Below are 14930 nucleotides of genomic sequence, written 5' to 3' on the forward strand. Positions count from 1 at the left end.
TTTCGGAATACAGTTCTGGAACCAGCAATCGACGATTCTTTGGAGAATCAAATCTGTATCTAAACCGTAGTATTCATGTTTTAGGATTTTTATTTTCTAAGCATGAATTATTTACGTTCTAGCATGCAATTATTTGTTTAACATGTGAATTGATTAATTGCATAATCGATCAAATAGATCATTATCTGATTAATTTATTTTATCCAAGTCTTCCGCTGTGCAAGGGGCACCAAACCCCGACACTTTCTAGTCGAGTCCTTTCGATTTTGACAAGCTTTGCCCACCCAAAGGTCACAACTTGAGTTCAAGAACAGATTAGAAGATCCGTGGTCTCGTATTAAAGGTCATCACGTGGAGAAGGTGCAAGTAATCGATGATTCTTTGGAGAATCAAATCGGTAACTCTAAACCGTAGTATTCATGTTTAGGATTTATTTTCTTTAAGCATGAATTATTTGCATTCTAACATGCAATTCTGTGTTAACATGTTATTAATCCCATAATCTGTCAAATAGATCCTTTGTCTGGTTTATTTGTTTTGTACAAGTCTTCCGTTATAAAAAATAACAACAACAAAGATTGTCAACACAGTGTCAACGGTTATGTTGACATTTTTGTTGCTGTTATTTGGTCATTTATTGATATTTTCTAACGAGCTTGACCATAGTTTAGAGTTTGTACGGTATATAGAGTTTGCATTTTATCATTATCCAATGATTCATTACCACAATTAATGCAATATTATGTATGAATTTTCAAAAACCAAACTCTACTTTAAATGAAATTAGAATAAAAAATGCACGAATGTCCACTCTCTGCTTTTATTTAGTATCTAGTAATTCATAATTTATGTAAAAAATACAAATTAGCAGTAAATAAAGAAGAAGTGATACAATTATATCATAGTTTAAAGTTTGTATAATATATAAAGAGTTTGCATTTTATTAGAATATATAAGAGTTTGCATTTTATCATTACCCAATGATTCATTACCACAATTAATGCAATATTATGTATGAATTTTCAAAAACCAAACTTTACTTTAAATGAAACTAGAATAAAAAGATGCATGAATGTCCTTCTCAGCGAGTAATCATATCCACCATCTGCTTTTATTTAATATCTAGTAATTCATAATTTATGAAAAATATACAAATTAGTAGTAAATAAAGGAGAAGTAATACAATTGTACCAATACTACATAAATTAGACTACTATATTTCTTAAAGAAGAAGTAATCATATCCACTCACATTCTATTATAAACCTAATATGTATAAAAAATGGGTTCCACATTCCACTATTTTTACTCACTCACATTCCTTTATATTTCTTAAAACTCGTGCCAAACTCAAATGAGACTCCTAATGGCTACAAAGGGAGAGTACTAGTTATTATTCAATTCTGAGTTCAATTTACTTTTTAAGTAAATGGTCTCACACTACACATAATTAATACTTTCTCACTTCATCTATAAATAATTATCTCATATTTTCTTTATTAGTATTTCGTGTACTGTAAAATATTTTTCGAGTGCTTGAATATTGTAAAAATTCTTCGATTATTTTTCAAGGAATTAAACAAATTATTTTTTCATATGTGTTTTATTTTTACATTTAATGGTTGTTTTACATATTTAAATGTATAATAAACAAATAAGTCAACGTTATTTGTTTAGTAGATTGGTAGTGCCAAAGTATTTTTTTTTCGGAAAAGAAGTTTTGTAAAGCCAAATAGGTATGCTCCCCCGTGCTAGTCAAATAAATAGAAAATGATCAAAACAAAACATGGCATTACATAACATACATAACATCATTTTCTCATAAAACATACATGAAACTAACTTATACTCCCTCCGTTATAAAAAATAGTCTCATTTGTGGACGACACGTGTTCTAATAAGAAATTGATAGAGTAAGAGAGAAAGATAAAAAAATAGATAAAATATGAGTGAAACTTTCTATTTTTTTAGAAATGATACTATTTTTTATGAAAATCCCATAATGACATCATAAGATTATTTTCCATGGATGGAGGATGTATTTAGGAAGAAAAACCACACAATAACAATAATGTAGGATAGAAAATCCACCACGTTTGCTTAGATTATTAATTGAAATTCTCACTTCAGTCTTAACTTTCTTGCCGGTATAGTTCCTTCTAAAATAAGAATAACATACTGACTAGACTCAATAAAATATTCAAACTTAATTAGAATGCATGCATGTTAATTTTATTTCCTGCCTTTACAACATTATTTTGCATGAACTTAAACTAGCAATTCCTGCCTTTAACTTGAATATGTTGAAGAATTAAATAAATCTGGATATTAATTCGTGTCGAAGTTACTAAAATAATCCAACATATTAGCCACCATTAACTAAATCAATTTAGACCAAAGAATTAATTAATCAGCCAATTTAAAGAATTATTTAAATATAGCCCACTTAAAGTCAGCCCTAATTTATTCAATTCATTGGCCCATCATGGAATTACTCACGGTCCCAAAGAATTATCCTTAATAGTTAAAATTTTTGTTGATTAAAGCTATATTTTGAATTCCTCTCAAATTTCAGTTGCCATTATATCTGGTCATTTTTATTTTATCAATCAATTTACTTGTATGATATAATGTGTGCTCGGGGGCCTCCTTCCACCCTTATCTCTACAAACAAGTTGGAAGTCAGAGCCATTTTAATAGACCAATATTTTGGCCATTCAAATGCATTTACCCTACAATAACAATGATATAAAGTAGTTAAGTATGCTCATTAATTTTAGGGATAAAAGTGTTAAATAGCATTTAATACAATATCAATAAAATACGTGTCAAGCATTGGGAAGTTTTTCATCCAACAATTCTTGGGTGTATCAAACTCAAATATATGAATTCATTTCTTTGTTTTCTTGGTCAAATTCTTATTTTGCTTCCTCACGACAGTATCAAACACGTCTATATATAGAATTCCTCAAAAATTTCAATTGCCGTTATTCAATTTGAATTTACTTTCCCCAAATCATAGATCCCCAAATGAAGGAACCAATTCCCGTCGGCACCCTTCCGCCTTTCTCACGCCGGTGACTACACTCCATCACCGGTCCGATTTCTCCCCAAACAATTCGACGCAGCCTCTGTTCGGTCGATTAAAGCTATTTTGAATTCCTCCCAAATTTCAATTCCGCCTGACCATGACCGCCCACCGCTACTGCCGTCGGTCAATAGCAGCCGGCACCGACTCTCCTTTGCGCATACACTCGCTGGACTCGCTTGCAGACAGCGGCCTCCGTCGCTTCGGAGCCGCTCCCTCCGTTCCAGTTGCACTCTCCTCGGTCTGGAATTGCTGACGTCGCGCACACCAGCCGCCGCGTCGCAAGGCTGTCATGCCATCAGTCCATCCGTCGGATATCAGGTGCCGCCGAGCGGTGAGAGGCACTCGAGAATCCACCGAGCAGTCGCTGCCGTCGGGGTCTCACTTCGGTCGGTGTCATTCTCCAGCCATATCGGCTGCACTGTCAATTTCGTTGGACTGCCGTGGACTTCTCGGCTTAGGTAAGTTTCCATTAATTTTTCAGTTTACAAATTTTATCTTCTTGTTTGGCTAGATATGTTAGGGAGTTAGATTTGGGTTCATGAAATAGGGTTTTCTTCTTGATTTGTGAAGCTAATAAACTTGTTGTGATGTCCAAACATTCTTAGGTTGATATCGCTTGCTTATTTGTAGATTGGTGTTATCCCTTTGAGCATTTATCTTAAAATTTGGGCTCAGCCATTGTGAAAGCTAGACCCACTGACTCTCTATTTCTCTCTCGGTTTTGGTGGTGAAACAATTGTATGATAGTGAAACTGATTGGGAATAGGTGCATATGTATCTATCTATCTATATATATACTAGAACTGTAGTTTGTTGGGATTTTCGGCAGAGGTTAAATCTGCAATTTCTTGGCTTGTTGTATCTGGGATGTACTCATAGAAACTAATAGGGTTGTTGCAAAAGTTGTTATTTATGTTATAGATATTGTTATTGCTATTTACACGTCAGAATGCACATGTTGGAATCACATGATTATTGCAGGTTGACTTGGAAAAATTTGCAAGGAATCTTCCTCTTCACCTTATCGCAGCGATTATGGTTTGGGAAAGGGAAAAATCCACGTTCAAGTATTTGCTATGTGGAATTCTTCTGTTGCATTCCATGTGTGATCTTGCCTCCCGGGTGCCCAAAATTGAACAGGTTATCGGAAGTGATACTGAGCTATCTATCATCATATCAAGCAGATGGCAATGCTCTATTTTTTTGTTGATTTTCAAAAGTCCTATATTACACTTATAATTGGATTTGTGTGCTGATTGACGCAAGACAACAAACATAAACGGATGGAAAGAAAATCTTTATTTTGACTTGGTTGCTTTACTAGCGACCTGTATTCCTTCAGTGGTTTTTTTCCACTACATCATGTAACAGTCTGCTTGTTTTCGCTTTCGTTTTTTTGCTTTAGGTTGCTTCTCATTTTTCATTCTCAATATTATGAGATTTGCAGTCAAGAAACTATTGTAATACATGGAGGTTTAAAAGTATTTTAACATATTTTTTTCTAGTTATCCTGACAACCTTTCTGCTTAATTTCCTCTAGTCTTCTTTAACTGCAGTTGCTAATGTTTTTGCATAAACCACAACTTCCTAAGATCATAAACTCATCCATCATTTGTATGATATGAGGTACTTAATGCTTTATAGGTTTTTTAGTTCCACCTCTCCTGAGCCCTTTTAGCCTTTAACTTTAATAACTTTGATTCACAGCTCCTTATCTTCACATTGATCCTAGCTCTTTCTTAATTTATCTTCCCTGTTTATGTACTTGAAAATATAGTTATTCTCAACTTCTGGCAACATATTTGTTACGTGTGTTATGATGTGGTTATATGTGTATACATCATCAGTATGTCCCTTAATTCATATATCATCATATGTTTTCTTCTGATATTGCTTGATGATGTGAAGATATCGGAAGAACAACTGATTGACCTGGTCTTTTATCTGCTAGTTCTACTTGGAGCATACATACAAGTCAATATTCATTTCCTTATCCGTTGTTTGTAGATATGTACTTACTACTTCGTATCTAGGAATATCACACCATTCCCACTGACATGATTCTTTTTCATGCGTCTCTCATAGATTGCAGTCTACAATTGTTGACGGTCATTGTTTCTTCACAGTACCAAGAGGTTGCTCTAGCATTGACTGCATATTACAAGGTAGCAATCCAGGATTTGGTGAGAACTGAGAACATTAAATTACTAGTTTAATGTTATAAATCTTCCCACTTCATCTTCTTGATTGTTGTTATTTCAAAGTGTTATCAAATTATGTTGTGGCTGAGTAAGTGGAGTTGGTGGCAGGTGTACATATGCAAAGAGGCAGCATTTGCTGCGGTTTGTGTAGATGTCAAGTATCTGCGGACCAACGATTCATCTAGAAGTGTATCCCCTACTACTGAAGAGACCTTGAATCACCTCGGCTGCAGTGTGATTCTTCTCTTCAATTTCTACAGTCTCTGTGTCAGCAAAAGTTATTTCGGGAATGCATTGTTAACAAACAGGTTTTTCTAGATTTTACCTAGTCATCTGATTAGAGATTTTACTGCCTGAAAGCATTGACATTTCTTTAATAAACCTGCTTCACTCACCACATTTATCATTATGTGCATGCGTGCATTCTGTACTTAATGTATTTTTAAGGCTATCTAAGATTGACAATCTTCTTTGTAGGTTATTTATAAGTCAATTTGAGTCCCGAATCGTTCGTGCTGCATCAGAAGATAATTTATTCCATGTAAAACCTCTCTTGCTTAGCCTAGTGGATATCATTCATCCTTTTCCATAAAATGTTAAGTGCATCTGTTTTTATCATAATATATCTGTTGTGCTTCTTGATAAGATTTTAATGAAGTTTGTTTCTTCTTGCAGGAGCTTGGGAAGCGGTGGATTGCAGGAGCAACTAGCTTCCTGTGTTGGACTCGGCCCTGATGAAAAAAGGAGTAGCTCTACTTCTCATCTTTGTAGTCGTCAAAATCATGGTCTTTGAGGATTCTGGTAACTCTACTTCTAATCTTTTTCAGGTAGTTGTTCGAGCCCGTATATACTCAACTTGGGATGCTTCCTACTTATACATGAGTGCCTAGCTGCTATTTATTTTCATTCATGCCTGATATGTTGATTTTTATAGAGAATTTAAATGTTAATTGACATGTTATGATTAAGAGTAAATTTCCGAGAGGTTGTCTCACAACTCTCTAATCTGTGCATCTCCCTAGTTTTTAATGATTTCATACACATCACCAGTCGATAAACAAAGGATATTAGCTTCATAAATATCCAAAAATTGCCCTAGTACTATGCTACTTTGTAGTGAGGACGAAAAGCTTCCACGAACAGTGTTTCACCACTTGTTATTTGTGTGTGCATGCTAGATTTTCTCTCTATTGATTGTCACTACTTTCACCACTTTTTTATGGGTTATTAGTGTAGACTTCGTTTCTCTCGAGGGTTGTTCTATAAACTTCTTGTTGCTTACTAACTTCTGGAGAACTAGGTTTCCCGTGCTTCAGATACAGTGACAATAATGTTCTTTGGTGCCCGATTTCTTGAGCTAAGGAGAGAGAACTATTCCGGTTTTGAAAAATTAATTCAAAAAGCCATAGGGCCGATCAACTGAATGAGAGCTTTATGAGTTGCAATCCTTGTTGATATTGGTGCATAAAAATGATTTAGGCAATAGGACTAAAAGCCTCATATCCAAATTATCACATGCCTAACCCTACATAAACCACTAGTGAGCCGGTTTGAGCCCCAAAAGCCTATTTTCTTTGTTGAAAATTTTGAAGTCACTATATTAGCCTACTTATTATATCCGTTTGTTGGCCTATATTTTCTACCCTAGTCACTAAAATTAAAGTGCTAGCACATTATTGGGAGGGTATTTATGGTGGCAAGGAAAAGATGGAAGTCATGGAACATTCATTAGGTGGTATTCATTTATATTGAGATACAAATGAAAAAACTGTCTCTTCAAACAAAAGTAAAATAAAAAGGCAGCCTTTAATGTGTAAAAAAAAGCCAAGGCTTGAAAAAATAAAAAATAAAAAGGCAGCCTTTTTACGTGTAAAAAAAGCCAAGGCTAGAAAAAAAATAAAATAAAAAGGCAGCCTTTCATGTGTAAAATAAAAAGCCAAGGCAAGTAAAAAAATAAAATAAAAGGCAGCCTTTCATGAGTTAAAAAAGCCAAGGCCAGAAAAAAGAATATCGAGCGAAAAACAGAAATATGCTCAAAAGAATAAGATCACTTGGTTTAGAAGGTAGAAAAATCTCAAGTTTGGGGTGTTGAGCTGTCAGAATTTTGTATTTTAGTGAGATGGGAAGGATGTTGTGAGGGATGTGCTAGTATTTTAAGAATGGTGATAAGCTACTTATCCAAATATGATCACACCTTTACCAAAAGCCCCGTTACATCCAAATGAAAAGACCTTTTGATTTATGCATCATATTGACTTGTGAGCGATGAATTTTGCTTGATTTTGGGAGAAAGATCTTATGTGCTTAAAATAAAGAATAGCTGGAAGAACTTCTCTTTATGAATTAGCGACGATGGTTTGAGACTCCCAAGACATAAATCGAACTAACATTGAAGCATTGGATGCCTAGCTCTTAGGGAATTAGTTCGTGTACAATTCATGTTCTAAAAGTTTTACTCGCGAGTGAATTCGGGCTCAACCTAATTTCTCTAAATGATTCGTGTGATTTGACGTGAGTTGAAGTAGAGGATTATCTAATTTCTTGTGAATGTGCTTATTTATCTAACTTGCTTGAGGGCGAGCAAGACTTATGTTTGGGAAGTATTTGATGTGTGTGGGTAATTGTTTGGGAGTATTGATGTGTGTGGGTAATTGTTTAACTTGTTATTACATAATGGATGGAATGGCGGGCAGTGTACTACTGCTCCGGTTCAATTTTGACCACCTCACTATTTATTCCAGCGAGTTGAAGGGTATAAAGTTGCAACCAATATTTGCTTCAATATTCAAACATTTATTTACTTTAGTTCGATATTTAGTGTGTCATTTCATACTAAAGCCATCAATGAAAAACTACTGCCAAATCTTTATGATGCTCTACACTTGTTGGTACCTGATAAAATTGGGGTTGGACTTGCTTTGTCTAATTCTGAAGAACACAATATCACCACGATACCAGGATGTGTGGTTAGTTATTCTCTTCTTTGTACATACATTTAGACATAATTTTTTGTTTGTTGTAGGAAGTGGAAATACATACAACAGTTTATTATTTTTATCTCCTTGGAATTCTTCAACTTGTTGCACTAAACCTTAACCCTTTTCTTGGCTGTATTTAGGAAAGACTTTCTGTTTGAGTCAGATTGCAGAGCTGCTGTGTACCAATCCTGTTGCGTTTGAGGCTACTGAGATAATTCAGCATATTCTTGTGCTACTCTTAGTCGATTTGAAGGCCTCTCGTTCTTGCAAATGTTATCTCTCGTGGAACTAAAGTGTTTTCCGTGATAGTTCCTACTGCATAAATAGACTAGAAAGTACTTAGTCGATCCGAAGGTCGAGGGTGGTAGGGGGCGACTGAGTTCTTAACTTAAAAGATGAGGGGGAAAGGGTGGAAAACTGAAGGGGTGGAAAACTGAAGGCACAAGTCTATTTATTGATTTTGAGCTTGCTTTGTGATCTTTTGTTTCTTGGTTGTTGCGCCTATATTTTTCCTACTTATTTAATTCATTCTTTGCTGCATTTTGCAGTTTTATAATTGATCTGTTACACATATTATATTTTTATTTGTTATAATTGATCTGTTACATATATTATATTTTTGTTTGTTATACTGTGCCTGACTTTTTTCTACTTTTTCTAATCCACTTTTTGCTACCTTGCACCATAATTAATTAATACATACATAGCATCCTATTTTTCTTTGTCTCATATGCCCTGTACAAATATGTGCTATATAAGTGTTTCTTTGATATGTAAACCCCATTGATTGTCAAATCTTGGATTCTTAATATATATGTTAAATGTTTTTATAGGCTCTTTCCTAGTTACTTACTACACACATTTCCTATTTACTTTGGCATTCGGTTTGCTGTAATTGCATCTAAAAAAGAAACCGTGGGCCATGGAAGCTGGTTGGGCACTCAATTAGTGTCAAGTAAAGATACTTTCTATGAGGTTAGTGTTGCCACTACTGTAGCAGAGTGACTGACCTTTCTCATGATTTTAATATTTTTGCAATGCAGGAATGGAAACTGCAGCTTGTTGCCACTATGTACAATATATGGAATCTAGACTACTTTCGATTTCTGTATATTTGGTCAAGTTCCTCAACAATTTAATTTAACTTAACATCTCTTATATGCCAGTTCAGTAGTTTGTACATAGTCTACTGTGTTTGAGTTTGTTTTCTTTACCTGTCCGTTTGATGATTATGATTGATACAACAAATTTTGGTTTACTGAGTGAACATAAGAACAATTAATAGTGTTGTAATATACTATTCAACTTAACTATGAATTGTAATGCTTACCCCGTTCTAAAATTTTCAGCTTGCCTGTAATGTTTATCCTTTGTGAATGTTTCTGCTTCAGGATCAGTCAATAAGCATCAACTTGTGACTCACCATATGCTGTGTATTGCTCTACGAGCTGCTTTAGATGCTTTAGGGAAGCTTGCAAATTCAAGTGTTTGTTCCTTCCTAGGTTATTGGTTAATGTTATTATTGTGAATTTCAGTCTAACCTTGGATTTATGACATTCCAATGTTTTCCTTCGGGAGAAAGGCATTAGAGCAGTTTCTGGACCATCTCATTCAGTATCACTGCTCTTTTTTGACCACCTCACTATTTATTCCAGCGAGTTGAAGGGTATAAAGCTGCAACCAATACTTGCTTCAATATTCAAACATTGATTTGTTAAACCTAACTTTAGTTCGATATTAAGTGTGTCATTTCATACTAAAGCCATCAATGAAGAACTTCTGCATAATCAGTCTGATGCTCTACACTTGTTTGTACCTGATAAAATTGAAGTTGGTCTAGCTTTGTCTAATTCTGAAGAACACGATACCAGGATCTGTGGTTAGTTATTCTCTTCTTTATACATACATTTAGATATAATTTTTTGTTTAGTTGTAGGAAGTGGAATACATACAACAGTTTATTATTTTTATGTCTTTGGAATTCTTCTACGTGTTGCACTAAACATGTAACCCTTTTCTTGTCTGTATGCAGGAAAGAGATTCTTTTTGAGTCAGATTACAGAGGTGTGTGCCAATCCTGTTGCACTTGAGGCTACCGAGATAATTCAGCATATTCTCGTGTTACTCTTAGTCAATTTGAAAGCTTCTCTGAGCATTTAGATTCATTCTTGCAAATGTTATCTATTGTTCAACTACTAATGTGTTTTCCTTGATAGATCCTACTGCATAAATAGACTAGATTGTACTTAGTCGATCTGAAGGTCGAGGGTGGTAGGGGTTGACTGACTTCTTAACTTAAAAGAAGCGGGGGGAAGGGCTGAAGACAGAAGGCACAAGTCTATTTTTTACTTTTTGAGCTTGCTTTGCTTGATCTTCTGCTTCTCTGTTGTTGCGTCTATATTTTTCTACTTATTTAATTCATTATTTGCTGCCTTTTGCAGCTTTATAATTAATCTGTTACATATATTATATTTTTGTGTGTTATTATACTGTGCCTGATATTTTTCAGCATTTTTTAATCCACTCTTTGGTACCTTGCAGCTTTATAATTAAGGCATACGTAGTTTCCTATTTTTCTTCGTCTCATATGCCGTGTACAAATATGTGCTATATTAGTGTTTCTTTGATATATAAACTTCATTTATTGTTAACTCTTGGCATATTAATATCTGTTAATGTTTTTACAATCTCTTTCCCAAGTACTTATGAGACACATTTCCTTTTACTTTGGCATTCGGTTTGCTGTGTTGCCACTACTGTGGCAGGCTGACTGATCTTTCTCATGATTTTAATATTTTTGCAATGCCGGATTTAATGACAATGTATGGAATCTAGACTACTCTGATCTCTATATATTTGATGGCATGATTTTTCTGTTGAAGTGATCTGTTTGGTCAAGTTCCTCAACAATTTATTTTGACCTAACATCTCTTATATGCCAGCTAGGTAGTTTTATACATAGTCTACTGTGTTTGAGTTTTTTTATCTTTACATGTCCGTTTGATGATTATGATTGATAAATCAAATTATTGGTTTACATAGTGAACATGGTCCCGGATAAATAATATTGTAAAATACTCTTCAACCTAACTATGTTAATTGTAATGTTACCCTGTTGTAAAATTTTCAGCTTGCCTATAATGTTTATCCTTTGTGAATGCTTCTACTTCAGATCAGTCATTAAGCATCAACGCGTGACTCGCCTTACGCTGGGTATTGCTTTACGAGCTGTTTTAGATGCTTAGTGGAAGCCTGCAGATTCAGAAGTTTGTTCCTTCTTAGGTTATCAGTGAATGTTATTATTGTGAATTATAGTCTGACCTTGGATTTATGACATTATGATGTTTTCATTTGGGAGTAAGGCATTGGAGCAGTCTGTGGACCGTCTTATTGAGTGGCCACAGTACTGCCATCATATCCTATACTTTGCAGCATTTATAGAGAGGGAAACTAACAGTATTTCAGCGGCTTATACTGAACCTGATGTTGGCCATAGTGCCAATACTGATCACCGACGCGGTTATTTTGGTTTCAGATTGCAGGCCCACCATTTTCTCTGATCGGACCCGGCAGCATATTGTGTGGATTAGCAATTCCCTCTTCGATCTCACTACAACAGAGACCACCAAGTTCTCTAGATGAGAGTTGACTCCTAATTACATGAAGCCATCACAACACACCTACCCTTCCTAAGGCAAGTAATAGGGTCTTTGTCTTCTTTGATGTAGTTCACTTGATACTTTTTTCTATTTTTACCTTGTTTTTGGCTTTATTTTTGAGAGCTAATCTACTCAAACCCACAATGCAGTCACTCAGTGGTGCTTTGCTGTCAATACTATCTGCCTCGTCGGATTTACCACGGTCTTCTAGATCAACCTCAGTAAGTAAATTATGACGTTTAACTGTGCTACTTTCTCTCATTGTGCGCTTTATGGATTACATTAACATTGGGACCGGTGTTACAACTATGAGAAGAGAATTTTCTCCCTTGTTATGACTTAGTATATTACAAGTTCTATTAATAGCATATATAACTTTATCCCATTGGTTAACTAAAATCTCACACTTCTGAATTCTTTCTTCATTTCTGATTACTTTCTCGTTTTCCTTTCCCCCCTTTGTTTCTTTATTATTTGTTTTAATTCAGGAGTAGTGGGGCAATGGAGGCAGTTCTGATTCTGGTTCAGGCCGTCATGAACTTAAAGTTATCGGGCTCAGACAATATTTCCTCATACATGGCTGCTATCTCCCGCCTAAAATCTAAAGCTTTATCTATTGTGAGTGCACTTTCCAATTAAGATAAATTGATATATGTCTTTAAATCTTACAACTGTTGGTAAAGTTAGCACACCTTAAAAATTTTATGTGCTTGTGCTTGTACTTGTGCTTGGTGTGGTTGTGTGAACATGCGCTTAATTCTTTAAAGTAAGTGTGATTTTTTTGCTGCAGCTTTTGAAACTCTGTGAAGCTGAAAGTGTATCATACCTAGATGAGGTGGCTAGCAACACAACAACTCATAATATGACAAAGTTGGACTCGAGGTATTGGTTTCTAAAATCAAAGCATCATGCAATTTCTGTCATAACTCTGAGAGAGATACATATTCATTGCATTTATAATAAAAGAGATTTCCCAGACCCTTTAGATCTATTGTTACAATTACATTGATAATCCAGCAAGTTTTGTACTCTAAAAATGAACTGAAATAATCTTAAATGTACTGCAGAAATTTAACACATCGAGAAAATCCAAATACGACACATTTCCAACCTTTTCTTGTGATGTTTAACTACTTATTAGTAATGCCTAGTCGCAATTGGGTCTATAACAAATATTTATAGTATTTACTGTACAATAAGCATTGCAATATCTGCACTATGAGAAGATTTTGCCTTCTATACATATGTAGTTATCAAATTTTTCATTTTTCCTTACTTGGTGCTTTCATGGGCATTTGTTTTGTATAGGTTCTTGCATTGCTGGTAAAAGCTTGGTATAGATTCAAGACAGTTATATGCTCCCTCCGAGGCAAGTTACCAGACTGGAACTTAATATAAACGCTTGGCAGATGTCGTCTCAGATGATTCAAATTTTTTGGCCATTCAAATTTTAGCTTTCTCATCATTTTATAAATTTGATCATTCTATAATTTTTTTTGGGGATTGGATCTCCTTGAGGAAACCCTTTGGTTACTTGTCATTTTCTGCGCTGTCCTTAGTATTATGTGTTCAGCACCTTCTACCTCCTCTTATGAATACAATCGGCAACATATAGTTTTTGGTATCCTGATGATGAGAAAGCTGAAATTCATTGTGCTGAAGAATGACATGATTGCATCTGCACAGCAAGTTCAGTCTGCAAAATAAGTTGCCTTCAGAAACATTCTGGCATCTGAGAAGATTAAGAAAATTAGCTTGGTTCCAGAGCATTTGTTAATAACAAAGCTCTGAAGTATTTGTTAAGATTTACCTTTTCCTTCTATGGTTTAGGGTGTTCAATACATTTGGATCTATCGCCTAGGTTAATCAATAAGATTTGTTTTGTGTGCATTTGCATCCTTCTGGTGTTATCATACATGGTTATGTATGTGTCTCAGTGAGAAAAACTCGATTGTTAAAGATTTAAATTCTATCATCTTTCATGGACTGATAACTGCTTGGTTTCCTATGTGCAGGTACTGGCTGCAGTCATTAAGGCAGGTGTTTCTAGAGAGCATGAAATCCTGGCTGAAATATGAGATGTTTTTTTCTTTCATTCGCAAAATGGAGCCCAGAAGAGTGATGGATCCGATGCTTGTCTCTCGTGTTAGGATTTTCTATATAATGTCACTGCTTGCTCGATCACCAGAGCTACAATCAATTAAGGTGCCCTCCCTGTCACGTGTCGATCTACTAGTTGAATAGACAAATTTTTCTACTTGAGTGAAACATGAATTCTTTTAATATGATAAGGCATTGAGTGTAAAAGTGAAAATGTCTTTTGTGATGTAAGGTTTCTCCGGTTGAGCGCTTTCTTGAGAAGCCAAATAATGGACGTAGTAGAAGCTCTAGCCGTGGTAGCAGCCTTGGAAGATCTCCAGTTCATTACGATTCTAGTTCAAGGAATATGCTGGTTGGGGACCAAATTTAAGGTTCAAAGTAAATATAAAACCAGAAAAGAAGTCAAAGTTGTCATCAGTAGTTCTGAAGATACGTGGAATTGATCAGGTAAATTAGTAATGTTTTCCTTCTTGATTCCATTTGTACTCATCACTAGAAATGTCTTTTCCATTCTAGCATGTTTATGTTATTCTTTATTTGTACTCATCACTAGATTTAATGTCTTTCCATTCTAGCATGTTTATGTTATTCTTTATTTCTGTATAGATGAGTTACACCTCTCTAACAACTGAAGCCTGAATACGCTACTAAATTGAAACGATTTCCTTAATTTCATTAGCAAAGCAACAAATCCACACACAGTGGATGGGCGGGCTGTTCTAACCTTGTCATTTCAGAAGCAAAAGCAACAATCAATGATTTTTTTATTCAGGGAGTGGTTTTGGTACCTCGAGATTGTTAGTTTTGTATTATTCTTTCGTACACTTTTTAAAAATATATAGCATTTCAAAGTTCAAGCCTGACCTTAAGATAAACTGCATAAACGTAAAAAGGAAAAAAAA

At 34.9% G+C, this 14930-nt stretch overlaps 1 protein-coding gene and 2 long non-coding RNA genes across 6 annotated transcripts; all 3 read left to right on the forward strand.

Annotated features, from left to right (window-relative positions):
• The first annotated feature begins 2941 nt into the window (after positions 1 to 2941).
• LOC121789713 lies at positions 2942 to 9345 on the forward strand. 4 transcript variants are annotated; one of them, XR_006048139.1, is made up of 8 exons: positions 2942 to 3548; positions 4072 to 4230; positions 5176 to 5273; positions 5400 to 5599; positions 5769 to 5832; positions 5967 to 6092; positions 9180 to 9244; positions 9313 to 9345. XR_006048139.1 is itself a non-coding variant. In XM_042188097.1 (8 exons), exons 2-6 carry the CDS (start codon positions 4126 to 4128, stop codon positions 6024 to 6026), a joined length of 486 nt encoding a protein of 161 aa, XP_042044031.1. In that variant the 5' UTR covers positions 2942 to 3548; positions 4072 to 4125; the 3' UTR covers positions 6027 to 6092; positions 9180 to 9244; positions 9313 to 9345. The 4 variants fall into 4 exon arrangements, 2 of the variants coding, with proteins under 2 accessions (XP_042044031.1, XP_042044032.1); XR_006048138.1 differs by having other exon boundaries at positions 5176 to 5255; XM_042188097.1 differs by having other exon boundaries at positions 5217 to 5273.
• Positions 9346 to 12438: 3093 nt separating this feature from the next.
• On the forward strand, positions 12439 to 13298 carry LOC121789712. Its single transcript, XR_006048137.1, has 3 exons — positions 12439 to 12546; positions 12719 to 12810; positions 13237 to 13298. It is a non-coding gene; the product is annotated as an uncharacterized LOC121789712 (long non-coding RNA).
• A 663-nt stretch (positions 13299 to 13961) lies between these two features.
• LOC121789711 lies at positions 13962 to 14467 on the forward strand. Its single transcript, XR_006048136.1, has 2 exons — positions 13962 to 14133; positions 14261 to 14467. It is a non-coding gene; the product is annotated as an uncharacterized LOC121789711 (long non-coding RNA).
• Positions 14468 to 14930: the final 463 nt, after the last annotated feature.

Source organism: Salvia splendens, unplaced genomic scaffold (genome assembly GCF_004379255.2).
Source record: "Salvia splendens isolate huo1 unplaced genomic scaffold, SspV2 ctg314, whole genome shotgun sequence".
Lineage (NCBI taxonomy): Eukaryota > Viridiplantae > Streptophyta > Magnoliopsida > Lamiales > Lamiaceae > Salvia > Salvia splendens.